This window comes from Branchiostoma floridae, chromosome 6, assembly GCF_000003815.2.
Source record: "Branchiostoma floridae strain S238N-H82 chromosome 6, Bfl_VNyyK, whole genome shotgun sequence".
NCBI classification, from domain to species: domain Eukaryota; kingdom Metazoa; phylum Chordata; class Leptocardii; order Amphioxiformes; family Branchiostomatidae; genus Branchiostoma; species Branchiostoma floridae.
In genome coordinates this window covers 823,994-846,799 of record NC_049984.1, presented here as the reverse complement: position 1 = coordinate 846,799, position 22,806 = coordinate 823,994, and the positions used below count along the sequence as shown (strand labels likewise).

At 41.9% G+C, this 22,806-nt stretch overlaps 2 protein-coding genes and 1 long non-coding RNA gene across 3 annotated transcripts in view; 1 reads left to right on the top strand and 2 right to left on the bottom strand.

The window, feature by feature from the left end:
• Nucleotides 1-10: 10 nt before the first annotated feature.
• LOC118418419 (salivary glue protein Sgs-3-like) lies at nt 11-2,704 on the bottom strand. Its single transcript, XM_035824316.1, has 5 exons — nt 2,450-2,704; nt 2,150-2,203; nt 1,636-1,683; nt 1,109-1,186; nt 11-377 (listed from the first exon to the last, which is right to left on the bottom strand). Exons 1-5 carry the CDS (start codon nt 2,702-2,704, stop codon nt 141-143), a joined length of 672 nt encoding a protein of 223 aa, XP_035680209.1. The 3' UTR covers nt 11-140.
• A 3,852-nt stretch (nt 2,705-6,556) lies between these two features.
• Nucleotides 6,557-8,387, bottom strand: LOC118418367. Its single transcript, XR_004831446.1, has 2 exons — nt 7,710-8,387; nt 6,557-7,314 (listed from the first exon to the last, which is right to left on the bottom strand). It is a non-coding gene; the product is annotated as an uncharacterized LOC118418367 (long non-coding RNA).
• A 4,306-nt stretch (nt 8,388-12,693) lies between these two features.
• Nucleotides 12,694-22,806, top strand: part of LOC118417371 — a 20,972-nt gene continuing 10,859 nt past the window's right edge. The window contains exons 1-3 of the mRNA XM_035822925.1: nt 12,694-13,701; nt 14,164-14,392; nt 15,101-15,210. Coding sequence (XP_035678818.1) covers nt 13,101-13,701; nt 14,164-14,392; nt 15,101-15,210 — 940 coding nt within the window. The 5' untranslated portion in view covers nt 12,694-13,100. The remainder of the gene's footprint in view (nt 13,702-14,163; nt 14,393-15,100; nt 15,211-22,806) is intronic.

Genomic DNA, 22,806 nt, shown 5'->3' with positions numbered 1-22,806 from the left:
TTGTGGTCTTGGTGCAAGCACTTACAGTACTGCTAGGCTTGTTGGCAGCGCTAACAGTACTGCTAGGCTTGTTGGCAGCGCTAACAGTACTGCTAGGCTTGGTGGCAGCGCTAACAGTACTGCTAGACTTGGTGGCAGTGCTAACAGGTACTGCTAGGCTTGGTGGCAGTGCTAACAGTACTGCTAGGCTTGGTGGCAGCGCTAACAGTACTGCTAGGCTTGGTGGCAGCGCTAACAGTACTGCTAGGCTTGGTGGCTCTAGCTGTAGTGCTGCTAATGTTCTCGTCATCAGCGTCGCCCCCGGGCCACGTTTCGGGATCATCCTCTGGGAAAGGCGTCATCGTCCCTTCTTCAGGCTCAGCGTCTTCCTTATCCCACTAGAATAAATAACAATAATTGATGTACTACATGTGGCCATAGTGTGATAAATTAGGCTTTGTTTACTTGATTCTATGGATGACATCAGCACTTGTGTCAATTTTCGTCATCGATAATTGGTTTGAAAAGTTGTCAACCACAAAGCAGCTGCAAAACTAGCAAATGTAAGGAATTTAAAATTATTGGAAAACATTACTATAATATGTCATATGGAATGCCTACATCAGTTTCAAGGTCAAAGAATGAAGTACAAAAAATAAAGACCACTGTTGAATATTTAATACTATGTGTTTGGTCATTTGCTAAACCTTCTTAAGGTAGAGCTAGGTCTGAATGATTTGGGATACTCAAGCTTGCTATGACATAACTAGGTGGCAACATGTGTTATGCCAAAGGGCGTTATTTTGGTTGATAAATACAGATTCAAAGTTGTTTTCTACGACAACTTATGTTTGGTATTGTTACAATGTACCGGTACTGACAGGAAACCAGAAAATTGACCTTTAAGAACATAAGTGAACCTATTAGAAAATGAACGTTAACAATGTTAAATAAATCGGTATGAGTCACACATTTTGGTGCTTATCAGTGTATTGAAGAAGAAAGTAGCAAGTGTGAAGTAGGGTAGTGTTTATACAAATCTCTACCTAGTTACTACTTGAAAAAGCATGCTGTAGGCAGACACCTCTACTCCAATTGATTTTTAGCACATACAAATTAATGTACTCACTTCACTAAGCCTGGAGATGTCATCTTCCACTTGGAGATGCGTTGCCTGTTTGGCCTGCTTTGCTAAGGCATCTTCACTCTGAAATCATATTGGAATTGAAGAGTTATTATCACTAAAAGTCAATTTTTTCCCACTGGCCAGTTTAGTTTGTCTTAAGTTGCCTTCCTGTGTACTGTATATGTTTTTGCCATTTACGACACAAAAAGGATGCTGAATATCAGATCTATAGGATAATACAGCTCTCTTCTCCACAAGTTGTTAATGGAACTCCATTTCCTAACATGTTACATAATATAAAAAAACACAAAAGTACATGTAGGATAGTATGATGAAGCAGTCAATTACAAGTATCCAGTCGTAAATATTGATTGCTGATGTATAGTATCCAGACCAGTCTGCATCAGCAGAACACAGTGCACTACTACTAGTCGTGATACAGAAGTTACTTTCATCAGTTGGCATCAAGTCCAAATTTTGCTATCAATTTGCATATCATGGCCTACACATGCATATACAAATCGGCCTACCGTCTTGTCCTGGTTCGTCCGTTTTGACCGCTTAGCATTCTTTGGAGCCTGAAGTTTATAGGATAAATTGTTAAGAATCTGATTGAAAAATCATGATGTTGAATACTTTGAAATTTCCTAATTCGTACTGCATCATTCACATGCATACAGTTTGTATTTTGCTTAAGGCCACAGTCACATACAAATTTACAAATGGGGATTTCATGTGCGGTAATAGCAGAATATGTTGTGTGTATGGGAATAATCAGGCAAATTTAAATATATAACGCCATGGTCATACAAGCGTGCCTACGTCACTTACATGTAATCACAAGTAAATCATAGGGACAATTAGCCATCGGGGATCGTCATATGACAGGAAAAACTAAAAATAAGAGCTCCATAGTCTTGAAATTTATATTGCCCCCATAGCAGGCTTCACTATGACCTGTCAATCTAAAGCAAGTATAATGACCTACATAGGATTTATAATATGCATGTTCATGTAAGATTCAGCATCAAAATATGACCTTACCGGTTTCTTGCAGGTCTGTGTCCTCTTCTTGGGGACTTTGGCCTGTTTGGGGGCCTGAAATTTTGGAAATAAATCATTAAGCACATTTTTCTTCTTTCCTACCAACAGCACTTCCTTTAATTTGTATCTCTAACTCTACCCTCAAACTACTTTCTCATCAAAATTTCCTTGAACTTCTGGCATTTCAAGGTATTTGCTGCTTGTTACAATCACAGTATGTAGGGAAAGTTATTGTACAATCATTAAAAAATGTAGATTTCATGCAATATTTAGTCTATGTAGCAGCACACAGGAACATACATTGCCAATGTTTCCCAGAGGTTTCCTAGTTGGCTTAGTGGCAGCGCTAGCAGCACTGCTAGCCTTGGTGGCAGCACTAGCAGTAGCAGCACTGCTAGGCTTGGTGGCAGCGGTAGCAGTAGCAGCATTGCTAGCTTTGGTGCAGGTGGTGGCTCTAGCTGTAGTGCTGCTAATGTTCTCGTCATCAGAGTCATCGGGATCATCCTCTGGGAAAGGTGGCATCATCGTCCCATCTTCAGGCTCAGCGTCTCCCATATCCCTCTAGAATAAATAACAATAATTGATGTACATGTGGCCATAGTGTGATGAATTAGGCTTTGTTGACTGATTTGCACGTGTGTCAATTTCCGTCATCAAATAATTGGTTCAAAAAGTTTTCAACCACAAAGCAGCTGCAAAACTAGCAAATTAAATGAATGAAAAAAAATGTACTGGAAAACATTACTATAACAATACGTCATATGGAATGCCTACATCAATTTCAAGGTCAAAGAAGTAGCTAGTGCAGAGTCTCTTACTGTCTTAGGCCCCAGATCATTCAAACTATTAGCCAAAACCACTGTAGATGGATTCGGCTGTTTCACAATTGAGTGTACCCATTTATTTTCCCACATGTTACCAGTTGATTAGAAAGTCTACATAAGATATTACTGTTTTTGACTGTTATTTTCCAAAAGCTGGTGTAACAAGGAACACAACAAATAAAGAAACAGAGAAATCCATCAATATTTGGTGAAACTATTGTGAAAAACGTTACCTAAAAATGTCCCATTTTTAGTGTTACCAGGGGTCATTCAGTTTTTTCACATTCTGAACATTGCAACTGACTTTAAAAACATGACCGCTACCTTAAAATTCTTTATTTTGTACATGCAGTCATATGTTAACTTGAGATTTATTACAATTTTTTTAAGATATTCCAACTTTTTTTTGCCAGCAGGGTTATTTTGCATTTTCACCCACATGTTACCAATTTTAATGTAATATCTACTTTTGATGTACTGTAATAAGTGTTAATTTGACATGTAAAGTTTTGATATGATGTATGTTACAGAACAAAAGTAGAATGAGATCATTCCTACTTTCATCTGACTCACAGCGAAGGATCAAAGTATCAGCTGTAATTTTCCGAAAAATTCTGTCCCGTCCGTACCCCCCCCCTCAATTTCTATACTAGGCTAATATTACAAGCTTTTGATTGTGATGGTTTACAAGTCTCTTTGACTAGATACCAAACCACTATATAAATATCTATGATAAAGACCTTGGCTGATACAGCATCGTATAACTTCAAATGTCCCGTCCGTACCCCTGTCCCGTCCGTACCCCCCAGCTGTCCCGTCCGTACCCCCACTTTTAGTTTTAAGCAAAATACTGGGAAAAATGACATCCAATTGCTAAAATAACACATAACAAATACTACATAGATACAAGCAATTAATCTCCTCACTAAAAATAGCAGTTTTTAATGAATTTGACAGCATTTTCTTTGTCAGGTTTTTCCTTAATGCCCATAAACTGCCTGGGATTGGTTGGCATGAGAATACCATCCCATTTGCCCAGTTCATGTGCTCTCCTCTAGCCCAGCTCACTCCAAGATCATCATCATGATGGTGATGATACATTCTCCTCACCCCCCAGTGCAGGTGGTGTACATGACAATGACAGACTGAGAACAGACACTACCTGTGACACCAAGGAGAGAGGCAAAGGTTCTGGAAAGACCTGTCAAGTCTCCTACTCAAAATAAAATCCTTGAGAAGAAAGGGGTACTAGTACTTGCTGTGACAAAAGAGAGCAGAAGAAATCTGCAAATAGGTGAAGAAATTGCAGATTTCTTGACAGAACAGATGCATGATACATCCCATCAAGTTCACTGGTTGAGCATGGTCATCAAAGAAAATATGCTCTAATGGCATTCTCAGATCATTCTAGATCAGATCAGATCTAATAATTATGTCTATTTCCTTTTTTCTTAGTTTAAACAATATTGCAGTATTTGTAGATGCTTTATTTAACTTGTATTTTGTGAACAAATGTGTTCTAAAGGGTTTGGACAAGTCCCTGGAGTATCAGTCTGTTGTCTGGTTGTGTCCCGTCCGTACCCCCATGTATTATCGTATTCATGAAATGATCAAGTCTCTTGATGTGTTGCCCAAGTATGAATGCTAGAATCTTATGTAGGGGTATGTATTTGATGTAATTCTGACAAAGTTTAGCTATCAAAGTGCTTGAGCTTAAAAAAAATTGTATTTGACCTTTCCCTCCACATGAAATGACAGCAAGGTGTTATTATCACCTTACAATAAATGACCAGAAAATGACGCAACAAGGTGCTACTGCAAATAAAAGTTAGTTTTCTGGTCTTGTGGATACTAGTGATGGAAGATAACATGGAACAGTGTTTATCTTTAGTTCTTCATGTGGGTATACTGTATGTACCTTTACATAGTCTTACAGTTGTCCCGTCCGTACCCCCTCAGTGCCCCATTAAAGAAAGACCTATATTATAATAACCGGGAGGTGTTGTGCAAAGATCTTTTAGAATATCAAGCCCAAAGTATGTAACTTTGAACTGACAATATCAATTCTGATATATGTTAAAGTTGATTTTTCAACCTCAGTGACACCTGTTTGGTACACTCAATTGTGAAACAGCCGATTGTCTGAAAGGTCGAGGTTACATTGAAGCTGGCTAAATCGCAAACCACCTCTGGTAATTAGTTTCAATATGGCTCATTCAACGACTCCATTATATGAATGTAAAGGTGGTCTGAAGCCGCTTAGTTTGCGGTCATGTGGTCATTTAAAAATTAGGTATTTCTGTGCCAGACCAGCTTTGGCGGTATATACATGGCACATCCTGTGACAGACACACTACTAGAATCGGTAAGTTTTGTGTCTGAACATACTTCTAGACATCTTCGGGATGCAGAAATTAAATGGAAGCTCAAGGTAACCTACTGAGAAACAAAACATGTGCATCAATATGGCCGTGTGCCAAAATTGTGTAATCCAGACAAAAGACTGTGTGCTGCCCAATTCATGTAAGAAGTCAAGTGACACTCTAGTGCAAAATCTATCTAGAAGTTGTAACATGCATTGGCATAATACCGGTCATAAGCCTTATACCGGTCGATAAAAAATAGTGGAACTTAAAGAGATCTACACATGCAACAATAGTTATTTCTGAGGTATGCACACTTCAGACATCTAGGTGTCCAATATATAATTTACAAAGCATCGATAACAATGCATTCGAAGACAACAAGGCCAAAAGTTTTCAGGTCATTTTCGGGGCAGGCGAGCTCGTCGTGGGACAAACACACTGTCACGTTCATCGCCAGATTTGTAGATAATAATCACATGTGCTCACGGCACAAGACGAGCATGATTCAACAGCAATCTTGAATTTCTTTTGGTGACCTACAACTCGTGTAAAAGTGTGAGGAACCGTTGCATTATCGCCCGGATCTACGGCTGAATGGGTCAAATTGAACGTACGCCGCCATTTTCCCGCCATTTTTAATGCTACGGCCAGCAGTAAAGTTTTACGTCATAGCGGTTGTGACGGATCAAAATTAAATGAAAATTCTTGTCAGTATACGCCCATTTTCTCATGACTTTTTGTATGCTCATGCAGATTTTTGTTTTGTGCAACTACTAACAGGAAAGAAAGGAACAACAGAGGATGTATAAAGGTACATAGCGGCAGTTAATTGTGCCGTGTTTCGTTCGACCGGTATAGTGCACCCCCTTCCAACCACGCGCCCGTTCTCCGTGCAATTCCGCGGTGTGTTCCAATTACGATATTATGTTTTTAGCAGGACCAGAGAGACAAAATAATTTACACAGAAGAAGTGGCAAAGGTAAGCTGTAACAGCAACATGTAACTGGAGAAAATGATGCGTTGATCATTTGCCAAATTAGCATTGCTTGAGAAATTGCAGTAAACCAACCGGTATTATGCCAATGGATGTTAGATCCAATAATAAAAAAAAGTCAACTATGCATTTTATAACCCTATATGCAATAAATAAAATGAAAAGCTGACAGTGGAATGTCAGCGTCAGCATCGTTTCTCCTAAGGGCCGTGAGAAGAATGTCGTCTTCATTATATGCTACAGAAGCAAGAGGTAAGTAGTCCTCAACATCATCATGTTTTTTTGTTTTCTTTTACATTTTGTTTGCTGAGACAATAAATTCTGCCAGAGTCAATGATGTTCATCCCCAATCGGGGTAGTTCAGCCCAAAGCTGAAATTTCAGTTCCAGGCCTGTCATGTCTGGTACTTTGCGATGGTTTGTGACGAGTTCGCTTTTTTATAATGTCTAAACAAGCTGTCTTTTCTTGTCCTTCTTTCATCACAATCACATGCTTGTCCTTTCTTCTTTCTTTCATGATTCCTCTTCTTTGTAGATTTCTCTTAGTTGTCCTTCTTTCAAAGGTTCTCCACAGTGTTTTCATTCCTCTGTCCTTTCCTGGCAGTATACATAGCACAAACTTTGACAAATTTCTCTTGTCGTACCAGCCAGGTGGCTGGATTATCATGCTTTCACCTTACCATGCTGTTTCGTCGTGTATTGTAGTTCTTCACTAATTTGCTGTACAGTACTCAGTGCGACCACCAATTTGCATTTTGAACCAAAACTTTTGCGGTGCAGCAAATTGTTTCCAATCCTCCAAACTCATGTAGCCAACAGAGCAAGATGCTGTGTCTGTCATGAAGTTGATTTGTTTGAGTCACGATTCAATGTTTCTTGCATGAATGACTTCTCCTTTATCTTGGAACTTGACACTGGAACATTGCAGCTCTAAAAGGTCAGCTTAGCTGTAGTCCTTTGGGTAGATTCCAGCAACATATACCTGTAAGTGTAACATTAAAACAAAATCTTTACCTTCCAAACATATCTTATTCCAGCATGACTAAAAGTACTAGAATTATCAAAATACATTGAAAGCATTAATTTAAGTCAAAATTTTTTCAAATTCTATTTTGATAGGTAATGGAACCCGCCTCATCTTGCTTCGCAAAAACGTTATTAGAGTCTTAACCCCATACGTTGAATCACATACACCATACTACGAATGAAGCCCCCCTCCCTCTTCTGCTACAGTATGCTTGTCAACGTAGGCATATATATTGCGTGAAAAATTCAAATATATCGATATCAAATATCATCTAAGATAATTCTGAAACCCACATCCTTCCTAAAATTCATATTTTGCTACCAAGACTACGTTAAAAAAACGATTATTACCGAAAATGTCCGCGTTGAATCACCGTCCGTGAGGGTGAGGGTCGGCCGGGAGCTGTGAATTGGGTCACCGTAGAGTTTTCCGCGGTCTTTCGGACGGCGGCACGCAAACATTTTTGCACGGAAATTCATAAAACTCCGTCAGTATGTCCCTTCATATGTTATCTATCGACTGTAAAACCCGCTTTTCCGAAAATTAAGAGATGTCAAAAATACAGCGAAAATACGTCGATGTATTCTCGTCAACTTCGCTTTTGAAAAGAGACTCCCGCAGCTGTTCAGAGCGGGCGGGATATGACGTAGCCAGGACTGTTGGCTTTATAAGGAAACCTTTGATTGGCTCTATTTGAATTTACCGCGAGGCGCCGACGAATCAAAGAAATAGTTACAGTTTAGCCTGGCGCGCGGGTTGAACCCGGAAGTGCAGGACGCAGCGCTGAAAACTGGGTCACGGGCGGGCAGCGCGTAAACCATGGGCGCGCGGACACTTTTCATCGATTTTTAAACTGCGATAACGTTAGTTTGCGTTGCCGGAGAAATGTGAAAATAACTATGCTAGGTAAACTTTTTACGCTGATTTAGAAAATGCTATCAAAATTGCCGTACAGGGCGCCAATAAAGAGATATTTGTTTCTAAACATGCCACATCTGTTACCGAAAGTAGTGTGGGCCTCCCTACCACTGTCACTATTTCAGTCAGTCAGTCTGCATAGACTTAAACCAAAACGGATCCTTCGTCATCCACTTCTAAGAGATCATATTAAAGTTGGGTTTTGCTGACACTGTTTTGCCAGAACGTGAATGTGAGTGGGTAGTTTCTTGTTTTGTTTCTGGGTTTTGAATCACATACATATGGATTCAGTGGACCTATATTTAAAGTGGGTGATTTTAGCCACTGCCATTGTACTCACAGCATGCAAATCACAATCAACGGGTTAGAAAATAAGTTCAAGAGAATGTTTAGTTATACATATTAAAAGACGGAATAAAAAATGTTGTGTTTCCTGTTTCAAAACCTGCCTTAAAGTTTCTTGAGTGAGCAGTGGAGCCGCATTTTCTAATCAGCTAGATTAATAATAATAATAATACTATCGGGTGTATTTGCAGCCAGTGCCATAGGCAGGTACCCAATGTGTTAAGATTCTGAACCCATTCGACGACTTGACACAGGTAATTTTTTTTAGTGTGAACAGGGTCACTGGACTCATTAGTTGTTAACATGAATAAGAGTTCTTACCTGGCTGTCCCCAGAACTTAAGCTGCCCGGGGTAGGTTTTTCCATCTCCCCACAACACCTTCACCTCCATGAGTTCTTTCAGGTTGCCCAGGGACAGGTTCTCTGGTGATGTAATATGTTTCCTCTGGATAACACTTCCTTTGGGAGGTTCACTCTCAGGGAACCAGATGTATAACCACACTGGCTCCCTGAGTAGTGCTGTGGAAATTGAAGGTTTTGTTGTTTTCAATAGGGTTGTAGAAATATGTGGGGATATAGACAGGGTAACCTACTCGATAATACACAAACTTTAAGGTAAATACAAACATGTACACTATGTTCGTGCTTGTAATTGCAGTGTTTTGTCCTGCTATGTTGCTTTCCTTCCATGTACTTTAGTTTGAAAAAAACAACAACTCACTTCCAAGTACATTTTGCTGTGTGAAATTCCGATAAGCTAATCGCTGGTCATCTATACATGAAGAAAACACTTGCTTATGGTAGGTATTAAAGGCATGATGACAGATGTACATAAATGTATGAACTTAAAATATCAATAACTACTGTACTAAGTATAGAGAAACAGTAATACAGGTCCTTTTTTTTAAGTGCTAGGAAAGGTAGCAAAATAAAGACTTGTTGACTCACCTCCCATTTGTCTCTTGGTTGGCATCTTGAACAAAAGATTGAACTATTCCCTCAGAAGTGTAGTGTACGTCCTTTCTCAAGTGAGCACTGGTGAAAATGAGGACGAAAAGCCCGCCACTAGGAACCGCATCAAATTGGGAATCTGACAGGTCATTAATTATGACCTAAGGAAGGTACAAAATGTACCAGATGCTCCAAACAAAATGAAGCCAACATATTGTTTCACTGTATTGGTTCATGACTCTAAGAACCTTAAATATGCAGACCCAATGACCACATAGATCACATCAATGAAAAAAAAAATATCTGCATGTTTTCTCCCATTTTGTCAGCAAAGATCTAGAGAGCTTTGACAGATCATTAATTATGAGACCTGACTTTCTTCTAGAAAGTTCTTATGTGTCCCCTGTGGTGTGACCAGAGAAGGACCTGATACTGAATACTGGAGATTATTAACTCTCCAGATGGTCAGTTGGGAACTGAGGAAATCAGTAATATATCATGTTTTCCTACCAAGATGAGCATATGTTCCAGCCATGCAGCATTCTACCATAGGAAAAGTTATTATCATCCACATTGGAGTAGAAACCATTGGGGAATGGCCTGGCAGTGAAGAAATGTACCACTTAAGGTTAAGAACAGACTGGACTATTCGGGTGAAAAATTATAGCCTATACCAGGCTCCGAAGATTGATGGTCAAATAAAAATTGGACATAATAATATGCTAGGGGAGTTTAGCCAGACAGAGGAGTCAATTAACGGCAACCAAAGGAAAAAATTTAATACATGGCCGGCTGTGAAAACTATCATTTGAAGCATGATCATTCTTAGTGACATCTCTTCCAGGCTGGATCCCTATCAATATAAGAGGGCCTGCATGCCTTTTCCGTTAAGCGTTACTAGCCATTTTAATTCACAGTTAATGGTATTATTCGTGAAGCGTTATTGGTCGTTTTGATTCAACGTTAATCGTTTTTTGTTATGATGATCATCCCAAATTTACTGTTAAACATCACCAAGAAATTCTTCGTAACAACTTAAGTTTTATGATACCCACGAAGTCAAATGCCAGATAAAGCCCCTGAAAATGCAGGAAATGACATTTGAAAGTGTCCAGATTTCAAAATTTCTACGAGCCTCCCAGCCTTCGGCGCTGGACATGGTAAAGATATGTTGCGGAAGTGTCGCCCTCAAAAACCTTTTCAGATTTCTGTGCCAAAATTAGCTTAGCTTCAGGCAAAATGTACACCTCGAATGCAGAAAATGAGGTTTCTCCGGACCTTCCTTGCGACAGCTTTCGCTCATAACGACATGGCTAAAATATGTTGTGTCGTCGCCCAAAAAAACTTTTCTCTTTAATAAGATATCATTTAATTAAGCTTCGTCTGTTAAATGCAGGAAATAGCGATTTAGATCAGGTCTAGATTTAAACATTTCCCCGGACTTTAAATATGTTGCAACGGCTCGTGCCTTCCGAGCTCGAAATGGTATAAATATGTTGAGGGGTGGAGGTCAAAGCTACATGTATAACCATGTGTAATTTTGATGGAGATTAAGCTAGCTTAGTCTGTTGGCAAAATTTGCCGAAAAATGCCAGAAATACCAATTCCCAGAGAGCATACCCCAGACCCCACTATGAAGCGTCAATTCAATCTCTACAGCACACATATACATGCCCTGTGTGCCACACCCGGATGTAACCAGGATAGCACCCTGGAAGTTAGGGACTTCGACCTTGCTCGGGCGTTTCTTTCTGGAGGTCAGCAGCAAATTCTGGCACTAAGTAGCATTTTATAGGGCTGAAACTCTGGCAGTTTAAGGGTTAAGAAGTTTGCTGCTGCCGCCTCTGTGGCGGGAACAGTCTAGCACCCCCAGGAAAGCAAATGTCATTGAGGCTGCGGACATTGTCCTTGTCATTCCTTCGGGTTCTCGGGGTCTTTTCCTTCTCACGATGTCATTAGTCAAATATTTTCACCCATTCAGATAACCTGATCTAGTGCAAGTTGCGAATAGGAATATGCATCACTTGTAAGTTGTATGACTGTATCTACCTTCTTATAATAAAGTAATAGTACATTTAATTTATACCATACCTCATTTATTCTATTTCATTAGAACACAATTCAGATACAGTTATGTGGTATTGGTTCAATAAACTTGAATTGAATTGAATATTTAACTGAGACAATGCACAGTGTATATTGCATGTACATGTACATGTAGCAAGAGGGGGGTGCCGCGCAAACTAAAGACAGAAGGAAAATGTTCTACTGGTGGTGTTTAGTTTCCAGTGAAGCGGCCACTTCAAAAACCATGAACATAAAACTTGTCTACATCATATTTATTACATGTACCTGGATGATCAGACTCATAAGAGCCAATGACAATTCACAAAGTACACTTTCATCAGTGTTATATCATAAGTTCAAGTTAACATTTTTGGGATTGGACTTTTCTCCAGCCCAAGAAGAAAATTTCAATCTTGGACCTTTTGAACTGGTCCTGGAGATCCCTGAAGAATGTAGAGCACTGTTCTAAAAAAAAACTATGCAAGATTGCTTCCAGGGCCTAATTATGAAGCCTATACTCCAGGACCTGGACTCTAGCTAGTCGCTCAGTGCAAAACATGCCCCCAAAGAATCTATGACAGGGTAAGGGGTATGGCATGAGCTTATATCCAGGCTAGCTGCATGAGCTGGGCAGGCCCAGTTCTGGTCAGTGGCATCCAGGCTCAACACCCTCACTCAGCATTTCTAGGACAAAAATTCTAATACTGTAAAATGTATTTAAGTTTGCGGGGATTAATTGTGCAGTAGCAGAGAAAAATGACTGTTCGCAGTGGTTTTAAGTTTGCAGTAGGACCATGCACTGTAGTCTCTTATTGCTATGGAAAATTTTTCGCGGTGGTTTTAATTTCGCGATAAATTGGCAACGCGAAAACCAAAAAGTTGACTGCATTTACAGTAATGTGTGTTCCAGGCTACCTCAGGGTTACTCTCCAAGCAGAGGTTAGGCTCTGGCTGTTTTTATCGGGCTTTCTATTTTGTCATTTTTCTTGAAGTACGCCAGCCAAAGTTAGGTTTTGACACAGCAAGATATAGAAAAAAAATAGAAAGCCTGATAAAAATGACTCAAAAAAAAGTTTAAAAAACAGCCGGATCCTAACCTCTGCTTGGAGAGTACCTCAGGGTCACATTAAGCTCCTCTACCACATCCACCATATGGTATCACTTTGGCACACCTCACACTGAAAAATGTAGAGTTGTACTGAGTATGACAATGAAATATTCCTTCATTTTAATGTCAACAAAGGCATTAGCAGGATCGATGATGCAGCCTAAGTTTTTATGTGCCAAGAACATACAGCTAGTTATGATGTTGTGAATAGGATCTGGAGATCAACTGCAGTCCTGAGCATGTCTGTATGGACTGTTGACAGTGATAAATTAGGTTTCAGAGGCAATGCTGGCAGTTTAATCTGAAATTCTCACTCGCACATGTGCCTCCTCTCACAGGATAGGTTGCCCTCATGTCTGCTTCTATTCTGAGATTCCCTTTCATTGTAATCATAGTTTTTTTCATCATGGAGGCTGAATCTGAACCCGAGTCAGATTTCAATGACTTTGGAGAATCGTGTGGAGTAGACTGGGAGGAAGTAGAAGAAGTCCGTGCACGGACATCCACTGTGTTTAGACACTTCCACAGCTCAACTTCAGGTTCTAACATGGAACACACCGACGTGGAAACACCTGGAAACCAACGTTTGGAGACGATGTTGCTTTTCGATGGAGCACAAATAACATACGGTGAAAGTATGGTAATGCTAATGGCCTGCGCGCTGAACTATCACTTTCCCAGTGACGCACTCAGTGCCCTACTAATTTTGATGGGGCTCCATTGTCACAAAGACAGCCTCATGGTAACATCTCGTCACGTATTTGACAAGTTTTTCAGCTTGAAAAACTTGCAATTCCCGGTCATAAAGTGGAAAGTCTGCAGTTGTCTGGCCCTCAACCACCCAACCCGTCAGACTTGTAAGAATCAGGCATGTGGGAAGGACCTATCTGGATCAGACACTGTGTACTTCTTAGAAATGCCGATCCGTGACCAGCTGCAGTGTATGTGCAAGCGTAAGTGCATTGACCTTCCTTAATATTTCCTACATTGTATGTCCTTTCATACTTTCATTTACATCATACCTGGACCACGATAACATTGATATAGATTTTCCAGTCCGGAACACCTATATATAATTGAATGATATCTAACTTGTGACAGTTTCATATCCATATCCAGTTGATTGAGTAACTGCTATTTGGCATATCTTATTACCCGGATGTCTAGTTTTCTAATTTTTTTGTCATATCTCGCATTGAATCAATTTGAATGTATGCGTGTTTGTGTTTGTGTGTGTGTGTATGTGTGTGTGTGTGTGTGTAAGTGGGTATTTCATCATGTACATGTATGTATATTGAGATGATAAAATGATAAATTGATTTTTGGCCCACTAGTGGCTTGATACAGTACTGAAGCAGAGCTTCAGGTTTTGAAAGCACTGCTTATTTGTTGATCATATCTTTTTATTCCTGCAGGTGAAGGATTCTGTAAACTCATTCGCAACCGATTTGAGAGAACAAGAAAGGGGCAAAATACGTATGAAGATGTAACTGATGGAAGACAATACAAGAAGATAAAGGAGTTAAGAGACCGAAACAACATGTCCCTAATGATGAATACTGATGGTGCTCGAGTCTTCAAGTCAAGCAATTATGGAATCTGGCCCATATATTTCACAGTTAATGAACTACCATACCATCACAGGTAAGACATTGCTACATAGAATTTGTGTGTATGAAGAAAAGTTTTGAAAACTACATTTGAAAGCTACATTGTAGCATGTCATTCTTTTTCAATTGTATCTGACCAACATGTGTATAGAATTTAATGTACCATTGATGACAACTTTTGGAATAAAAAAGAAGCAAACACTTAACCACTGTATAGTAGCTCCACCTATTCGTTAAAAAAAACTTCCAAAATGACAGTATCATGTACATGTGTATGTACTTATGTTCTTAATGAATGGTTTATTTCAATGCAATGATAAGTGTTCCCATAAAGGCACTCAGAGACTGTGGGCTGGACATCTACAAATTTTTTAGATTTTTTTTCAGACACAGGTTGATATAACGCTAACCTTTATTCACAGGGTAACCTATATCCGTTGTTGTACCTAAAAACAGGATATTTAGGGATATCATGTTGATGGATGGACAGTGGTCTCAAACTGCATTTTATTGAAAAAATGCAATTTGAAACCACCATCCGTCGACTTTATATATCTTGAAATACACTGGGGTTAAATACAACGGATAAAAGTTATCCTACAAATAGAGGTGAACTAGCATTACGTTCTGAGACTCAGTTAATATACATGTTATGACATAAATACCATAACTTCATTTAATCAGACTGAGGCAGAAAAACGTATCTAATGTTTTCATCTTTTATGTCTCAAACTGTACATAGGACCAAGCGGGAGAACTGCATCTTTGCAGGGATATGGTTTGGAAATCTGAAGCCTCCAATGCACGCATTTTTGGAACCCTTTGCTAGGTCACTTGTTGATCTTCAGAAAGGTGGGTCAATGTTTTGCAGTTTTTAATGTGCTTATGCCTATTAAGTGGACAAAATCTGATCTATACAAAAATTAAGCACTTGATTTGTTTACATTGTACAAGTATGTATCAACAATGATTGCAATGTATTCAAATACACTGTGGAGACTTTACAATGGGGAGTTCAGACATGCTAGGGGACATAGTATCGAATGAAAAGCCAGGGTGGATGATTACAATTTGCACATGTATGTATCTGTATGATAATGCTACATCAATTTGAGGCATGTCTGACAGATCACTTAGTCTTGTCTGTTGATAGCAGGCCAAATTATCTAAGAAAGTTTTATTGATGACATGGATCACAACTGATTTAATATAAATAACATCTAATATAATACTGGGTGGCTGCCCTTTCTTCAAGCTAAATACAAGATTGTTGTAGAATCAGATATCATCTGAGTAAAGAAAGTAAAATGTCAAGGAGACAGGAAGGGTCAAAATGTAACAGAGTAGTATGGCTTAGGATCATTAGGCTAGGGGCTTTGGAATGCTGTGCCTGGCCACCAAATGCTCTATGGGGAGGAAGGTCCTGGGAGATAGGGGCTGCCTTGAGGCCTTGAGGCTCAGAGCACAGCACTGCCCTTGTTTCTAATCTAAGGCAGATGTGGTCAGAGGTAACTAAAGGTTATGATTCTCATGATTATATGAACAAAAAAAAAGCAAACCAAATTAAACGGCAACAAAGCAACATTACAGTCTAAAGAATAGCAGGCTGTGACCAAATCTTTTGATTCTTTTTAGAATGCACCCTGAGGTTATTATCAAATTGCCACAACTCAAACATGTATGTTTAATGTCTCACATGACTTTCGTTTGGATGTTTCCCCCTAGTATTTTCCCCGCAGTTATGGCCCTGATAATGCTTATATTGATAAGCATGATTAGGCCAGAAGTAGGAATCATTGTATCTGAAACATGTAGATCCAAGCACAATCTGCAGTGCACTGAGAACTCCTCTATTGGTAACAGATGTGACCCAACCACAGAGTGTGCTGTGTGCAGACAGAATTCTTTTGAAAGAGATGTAGCACACATTATAATGTACTGTGAAATTGAATTCAAGCAGTGTTTCCTGTTTGTCTGCACTGAGCTGAAATACCCATATTAGAAAGTTGTTAAGCAAAGGATGACCTGACCTCAGTTTGTGTCTTTTAAAGAAAACTAAATTTGCTAAAAAAAAATCTAATTTTGCTTTATTTGTCAAAACAAGTACATACGTTTGATTTGAAAATGCTAAGCACCAGAAATTCTTTAACAAGAAATTATAGAGGGTCTGCTTGCTCTTTTCTGTAAGGCGTAGGTATTTAATTTCCCGTGATTCGTAGGGAAGCTATAATTCTATTTTACGTAATTTGTAGTGGGATGAAGCGTGACTTCGTAAGCATTGGTAGCCTTCAGCCATCCTGAACTTAGCGTATTAAATCGTTGTCAGGACCCCGCATGCAGACCCTCATTACAGGAATCATGGTGAAAAATGGCAAATAGAATCTCCTCGGCCAGGTCCTTGGTGGTATCAGGTCTTTTCGTCCCCTAGATCTTTCGTCCCCGTTTTGGATGTTTCGCCCTGATCGTCATGGTTCTTTCGTCCTCGTCATGTTACAGTGTTTAACCCCCAAAAGGCAACATATAAGACATTTTATCACGTCCTATTCCGTAGTTGATTAAATCTAATTCTTTGAAAGCATTTTCCGACCGCTTATATCGGGAAAATAGTTGCTCAGTCCTCTGTTGCACGGCGCCATACTCTGACTACAATATAATTCCAGTTGGTCCGGATCATTGGTGAATTCACCAACATGAACATTCTTAAGTTTTTCAAAAATGTGCATACAGTTGATTATGTTGTTAAAGTTTCCTATAAGTTTGCTTATTTACTCAGACAAACTCGGTAAAAGGTGCGCACAAGCGCTTTGCAACATTCGTAAACATCCAAGATGGCGGACTCGGCGGCATGAAAATAATTTTCTTACTCGTCCGTTTTGTGCCGGTTATCGGAAGCGGATCTAAAACAAATAAAAAAATTTACTTTTTTTAATAGAAGTTTGATAAAAACTCTTGAAATTTTGTGACTAGTCAATAACTTGTTGCATAGACAAGCATCATCCGAGGACAAAACGTCCATGCCGAGGACGAAAGATCCAGGGGACGAATGGTCTAGGGGACGAAAGGATAATCTCCAAGCAGATCCTACAATGGCATAAGATAGTACCAAACTGGCCAAGGAGTGTAGTCAGCCAAGAGGTGTACATTTGCCATGTAGCAAAACACACTCCTAAGCCGGTTTCAGTCCTCTGCCAGCTTTCGATACTATATTATGCTACCGCAGGATCTGCTTGGAGATTAACGAAAGGACTAGTAACAGTCCTTGGCCAGCTTTAACAGCTTATGATGCTATCTTATGCCACCATATATCTGCTTGAAGAGAAATAAACCTTTATCATCAGCTCTTAATGATCATGTAAACAGGTTATCTGTGAATGTGGTATAATCAGAAAGGGACTTAAAACTTAGAATATCATGTTCACTGCTAACATAGAGGAGAATCCATTCCATTATTTGAAATTATCATTTTGTTAGACAATGAATCTTCTTGTCCGCATGATAAGTACAGTAACAGATGTGGCTGGCCTTCAACTGAGTTATCACCAGGAGGAATTCCCTGTAATGCTTAGGTCACATTTCCAAACCAAGGCCTGGACAAAAATCGGGAATCAATAAGTTATGCATAAATTGGACATGACGCAATATTTTTTATGTTTTGTGTGTTTTAATGTTATTTACATCATACTTTTCGTTCCCACATACTAGTACTGACAGGGCCCTGGTTTGGTAATGTAACATTAGACCCAGTAACATGTGGAAGTTACTGTGAAAATTGACCTGGGATAAAGTTTCTGGTTCATTTGTTATCTGATCATGAGTGAAAGGATGACCCAACAGGCCAAGGCATTGCTGGTGACTACCACAGTTTAGGTTTTTTAGCCCTGATTACACTCTACATGAAATGTGGTGGCTGCGCATTGTGTAAATATTTTCCATTCCCCTCTACAAATTCAATGATTGTCCCTCACAAGGCCCACTCCGTGCCATCACTGGGTCACATACCTTATTATAGTGCAGTTATCTCTTTTAGCCAATCAACGCCAAGAATCAGAGTTCAAAGGTTCCTCCTTCTCATCCCCCATCTGTTTCTCATTTTATTTCTTGGCGCCTCCTTGAAGCGCTCTTTATCAGAGTTCCCTTCAGATTCGGGCCTTTTTCCTTTAATTTTGCCTTTTCTGGAGGAGTTTTCGAGTCTTTTTGACACAATGTCTTCCGAGAATACCGTGGAAAACCGTGAGCTACAGGAAGAGGGTCGCCGAGGGAAGGCGAAGGACAAAACAGCCGGCGATCCTCGTGACAAGACAGCCGGCGATCCTCGTGACATCCAGAATGGCGGGAATACCGAGCTTCCCCCCAAGAAACCACCGGCTGCGAGAGGGCCTCACCACCAGGAATCGAACCAACTGCATCCCAGTGGTTCTCAAGAGATTCCTGAAGTCGTCCCGACCTTGCCCTCCTTCGAGCCTGGTCGAGAGGCTATGAGATGGCCGAACTTCTTCCCGTTCGGCTCATTTCCCGGGGCATTCATGCCCAACAACGGAGCGAGCGGCTCGTCGCAGGCCACAGCCTCTTCGAGCGCACCGGGAAGCTTCCCCCAGCTTCCCCCCGGCTATCCTGGATTTCCGTGGCTTATGCCGTCACCACTGGGCCACGGCTTCCAGTCTCCTCAACTCAGCGCCCTCGAGACAAAGTTTGAAAACTTTGTACAGTGTGTGGAGCACCAAATGGCGCGCCTGGATGACCGCCTGCAAGATCCGGTTCAGACCGGATCGGGCCATGCCGTCCGCCATCTTGCCTCGGACGACACCACCTCGGACGACGGGGGTGCCGGCCCCACCGAGGATCCTCAGATGGAAGGTATGTTCTCTTCCGATTTCCCCTCGTATGGATCAGAAGGCTTCTTACAACCCGTTCCGGATGCCTTATTCGATAAGATCAATAAGGCTTTCAACGTTAGACTGCCTAAAGAGGATTTCGATAAATACTCCGAACAATACCCCCTGTTCGAAAACCTATCGGCCACCCTCTCCGCTCCTAAGCTCACGCCGGAGCAAGCGGCATGTGTGGATAACAAACTGGTCCTCGAAGACTCCAAACTCCGCAAAATACAAGATCGTTTCCTGCTGGCGGCCAGACCGCTAACCAGCGCCTACTATGCCCTGAAACACGAGGATGACGCTGATCTCGACAAGGACGAGATAGCCAAGGCTATCTCGGCGGCACTAGTACTACTAGGAAATGCGAGTTTCTCGATGTCCCTGTACCGGAGAGAGGAGTGCTGCCCCAACCTCGATAAGGACTTACGCTTTCTAATCGCTCCGGAGGTAAGCACTTCCGATTCTTTGTTCGGTCCAGACTTCGTCAATCAGGTTTCCAAAACAAAGGCCTCTAAGAGGGCACTGGGGGACGTTTTGGGACCCAAGAAAGCGGCTAGTAGGCCGCACCAAAACTCGAGCTCATCAAACTCGCAGCGACACAAACAGAAGCACTCGGCTCATTTCGATCGTTACCGGAAGAAGCCCTACGATAAAAGCGGCTTCTACAACAAGAAAAACCAGGCTCAATCGTCGGGGTTTCGCCCCCCACCGAACAAAAAGTCCAGCTAATAACACCTCGATCTCCACCTCTGCGGGCGCCCCCCTCCCACCCTGCGTACAATTTCGTCAAACCCACCTTTCCAATTCCCGATACGGGCCGCACCGGACTTTTCTTACACAACTGGAAACAAATCACTCAAGACCCTTGGATACTACAGACAGTTCAGGGCTATCAACTCGAGCTTCTAAGACAACCCTTTCAGTTCAGGATCCCTATTACCAAGATCCACTCAGACACAGATTCGGCAGTGGTGGATACAGAGGTGGAGAAAATGCTGAATTCGGGCGCCATTCAGCCTACACAACCTACGCAGGGCCAATTTATTTCTTCAATCTTCCTGGTTCCCAAGAAAAACGGGGGCTCCAGACCGGTAATAAACTTAAAACACCTCAACAAGGCCATGCAGAAGAAACATTGCAAACTAGAACATTTCCAGAAAGTTATAGAACTTCTACAACCGGGAGACTTCATGACCAACCTAGATCTGAAGGATGCATACTTTACAATCCCTGTCTTCCACAAACACAGGAAATACCTCAGGTTCATCTGGAAAGCGACTCTGTACGAATTCGCGGTCCTTCCCTTTGGCCTTACGTCGTCGCCCCGTGTGTTTACGAAGATTCTGAAACCCGTCGTAGCCCACCTACGATCCCTGGGAGTCAGGTGCGTAATTTACCTCGACGATATTCTGATTCTAGCTCAGAGTGCAGATCTCTGCACAGAACACACGAACCTGACCAGATTCCTCCTGGAGAACCTAGGGTTTGTGATCAACATAGACAAGTCCCAACTGGAACCAAACCAGATAAGGGAATTCCTGGGATTCAAGATAAACTCAGTGGAGATGAAGATTTACCTCCCAGAACCCAAGGTGGAGAAGATCGTAGACTTGTGCCAGAACCTTCTAGCACAGAACTCTACTTCGCTGAAACATCTGGCAAGTATCGTAGGCCTAATGACTTCTACCACCCAAGCAGTTCCGCTAGCCCCTCTACACTATCGGTACCTACAGAAAGACCTCAGACTCGGTCTAAAGATGATGAAAGACAACTACAACCGCAAGATCCGGTTGTCTCCCATGGCTCACCAGGACCTCACCTGGTGGATCAACTCTCTAGCACTATGGAACGGAGCATCACTGAAACCAGTGACTGTCTAACCATTCAGACCGACGCCTCACTCCAGGGCTGGGGAGGCTTCTGTCAGAAAGGAAAGACGGGGGGCAGGTGGTCAACCGAGGAACGGAAGGACCACATCAACGTACTGGAACTGAAGGCGGCCTTTCTATCCCTTCAGTGCTTCGCCAAGGACGCCCCCCAAGGTCAAGTTCACCTCAGAATGGACAACTCAACAGCAGTCGCCTACGTGAACCGCAAAGGGGGAACGAGATCAGTTCAACTGATGCTACTAAGCCTAGAAATGTGGCAGTGGGCCCTTCACAGAGGACTAACACTGTCGGCAAGTCATGTCAGAGGAGAACAAAATCAGCTAGCCGACACTCTGTCAAGGGTCTTCAACGACCGAACAGAATGGCAGCTGGACCCACAGGTCTTCCATCAGCTAACACCATTCATGACGGACGTCTCCATAGATCTATTCGCGTCCAGGATAAACACACAACTCCCAAGGTACGTGACGTGGGGTCCAGATCCGTCAGCAATTGCCACAGACGCCTTCATGATAGACTGGGGAACGGAGATAGGATACGCATATCCGCCACCGATACTGATTCCCCGAGTTCTAGACAAACTAGTACAGGACACGGCCACCGTATACCTTCTGGCTCCCGTCTGGGAGTCTCAGGTGTGGTATCCTCGAGTTCTAGAGCTACTGTGCGCTCAACCAATACTTCTACCCAAGTCACCAGACCTGGTTCGTCTCCCTCACAACGGTCAACCTCATCCCCTCCTTCCAGAGATGAGGATGGCTTTATGGCCAGTATGCGGAGAAACCTCCAAGGTGCTGGCATTTCGTCAGGACCTACAAACCTCATGCTCGCATCTTGGCGCGGCAGCACCAAGAAACAATACAATGGGGCCTGGCAGAAGTGGGTGCGCTGGTGCAATTCTGGGAACAGAGATCCAGTTCGAGGTCCTATCCAGGATGTTCTAGACTACCTTCACGGATTATTCCAGCGTGGACTCCAATACAGGTCCATCGGTGTAGTCCGCTCGGCCATTTCAACTGTCCATGCCCCAGTTGATGGAGTCAAGGTTGGTGAACACCCCTTCGTCCGAAGCATCATGAAAGGTATCTTCCAAGAAAGACCACCTCGACCCAGATACGTGGTCACTTGGGACGTCTCACCAGTAATCAAGTACCTTAAACAACTGTCACCAGCCAAAGTCCTCTCCTTGAAACAATTGTCACTCAAGACTGCTATGCTTTGTGCACTAACGTCTGCAGACAGAGGATCCACACTGGCCGTGCTGGATGTGACCAGGCTTTCTTACCAAACCAAAGGCGTCCTTTTCGTCCTGTCACATCTCACAAAGACATGCAGGCCAAACAAACCTCTCAAGAAGGTATTCTTTCCTTCCTTCCCGCAAGACAAAAGCCTTTGCCCAATGTCCTACATCAAGAAGTACCTCGCTAGGACTAAGGACTTAAGAGGAGAAGAGAAACACCTGTTCGTTTCCTTCAAGAAACCACATAAAGCAGTGGGCCCAAGCTCCATTGCTCGTTGGATTAAGTCTGTGATGTCCCTATCCGGGCTGAACACGAACCAGTTTGCCGCCCACTCCACCAGAGGTGCGGCAACATCAGCCGCAGAAAGAGCAGGACTCTCCACTTCCGAGATCCTGAAGGCTGCTGATTGGTCCAGTGAATCCACCTTCTCAACCTCTACAGAAG

Excerpts from the sequence above, each read along its gene's own strand:
- LOC118418419 (XM_035824316.1), bottom strand. The coding sequence starts at position 2,704 with ATGGGAGACGCTGAGCCTGAAGATGGGACGATGATGCCACCTTTCCCA. Across the intron at positions 1,684-2,149 it reads CACAGACCTGCAAGAAACCG|GCTCCAAAGAATGCTAAGCG; the intron begins GTAAGGTCATAT and ends TATAAACTTCAG. Across the intron at positions 1,187-1,635 it reads GGACGAACCAGGACAAGACG|AGTGAAGATGCCTTAGCAAA; the intron begins GTAGGCCGATTT and ends ATATGATTTCAG.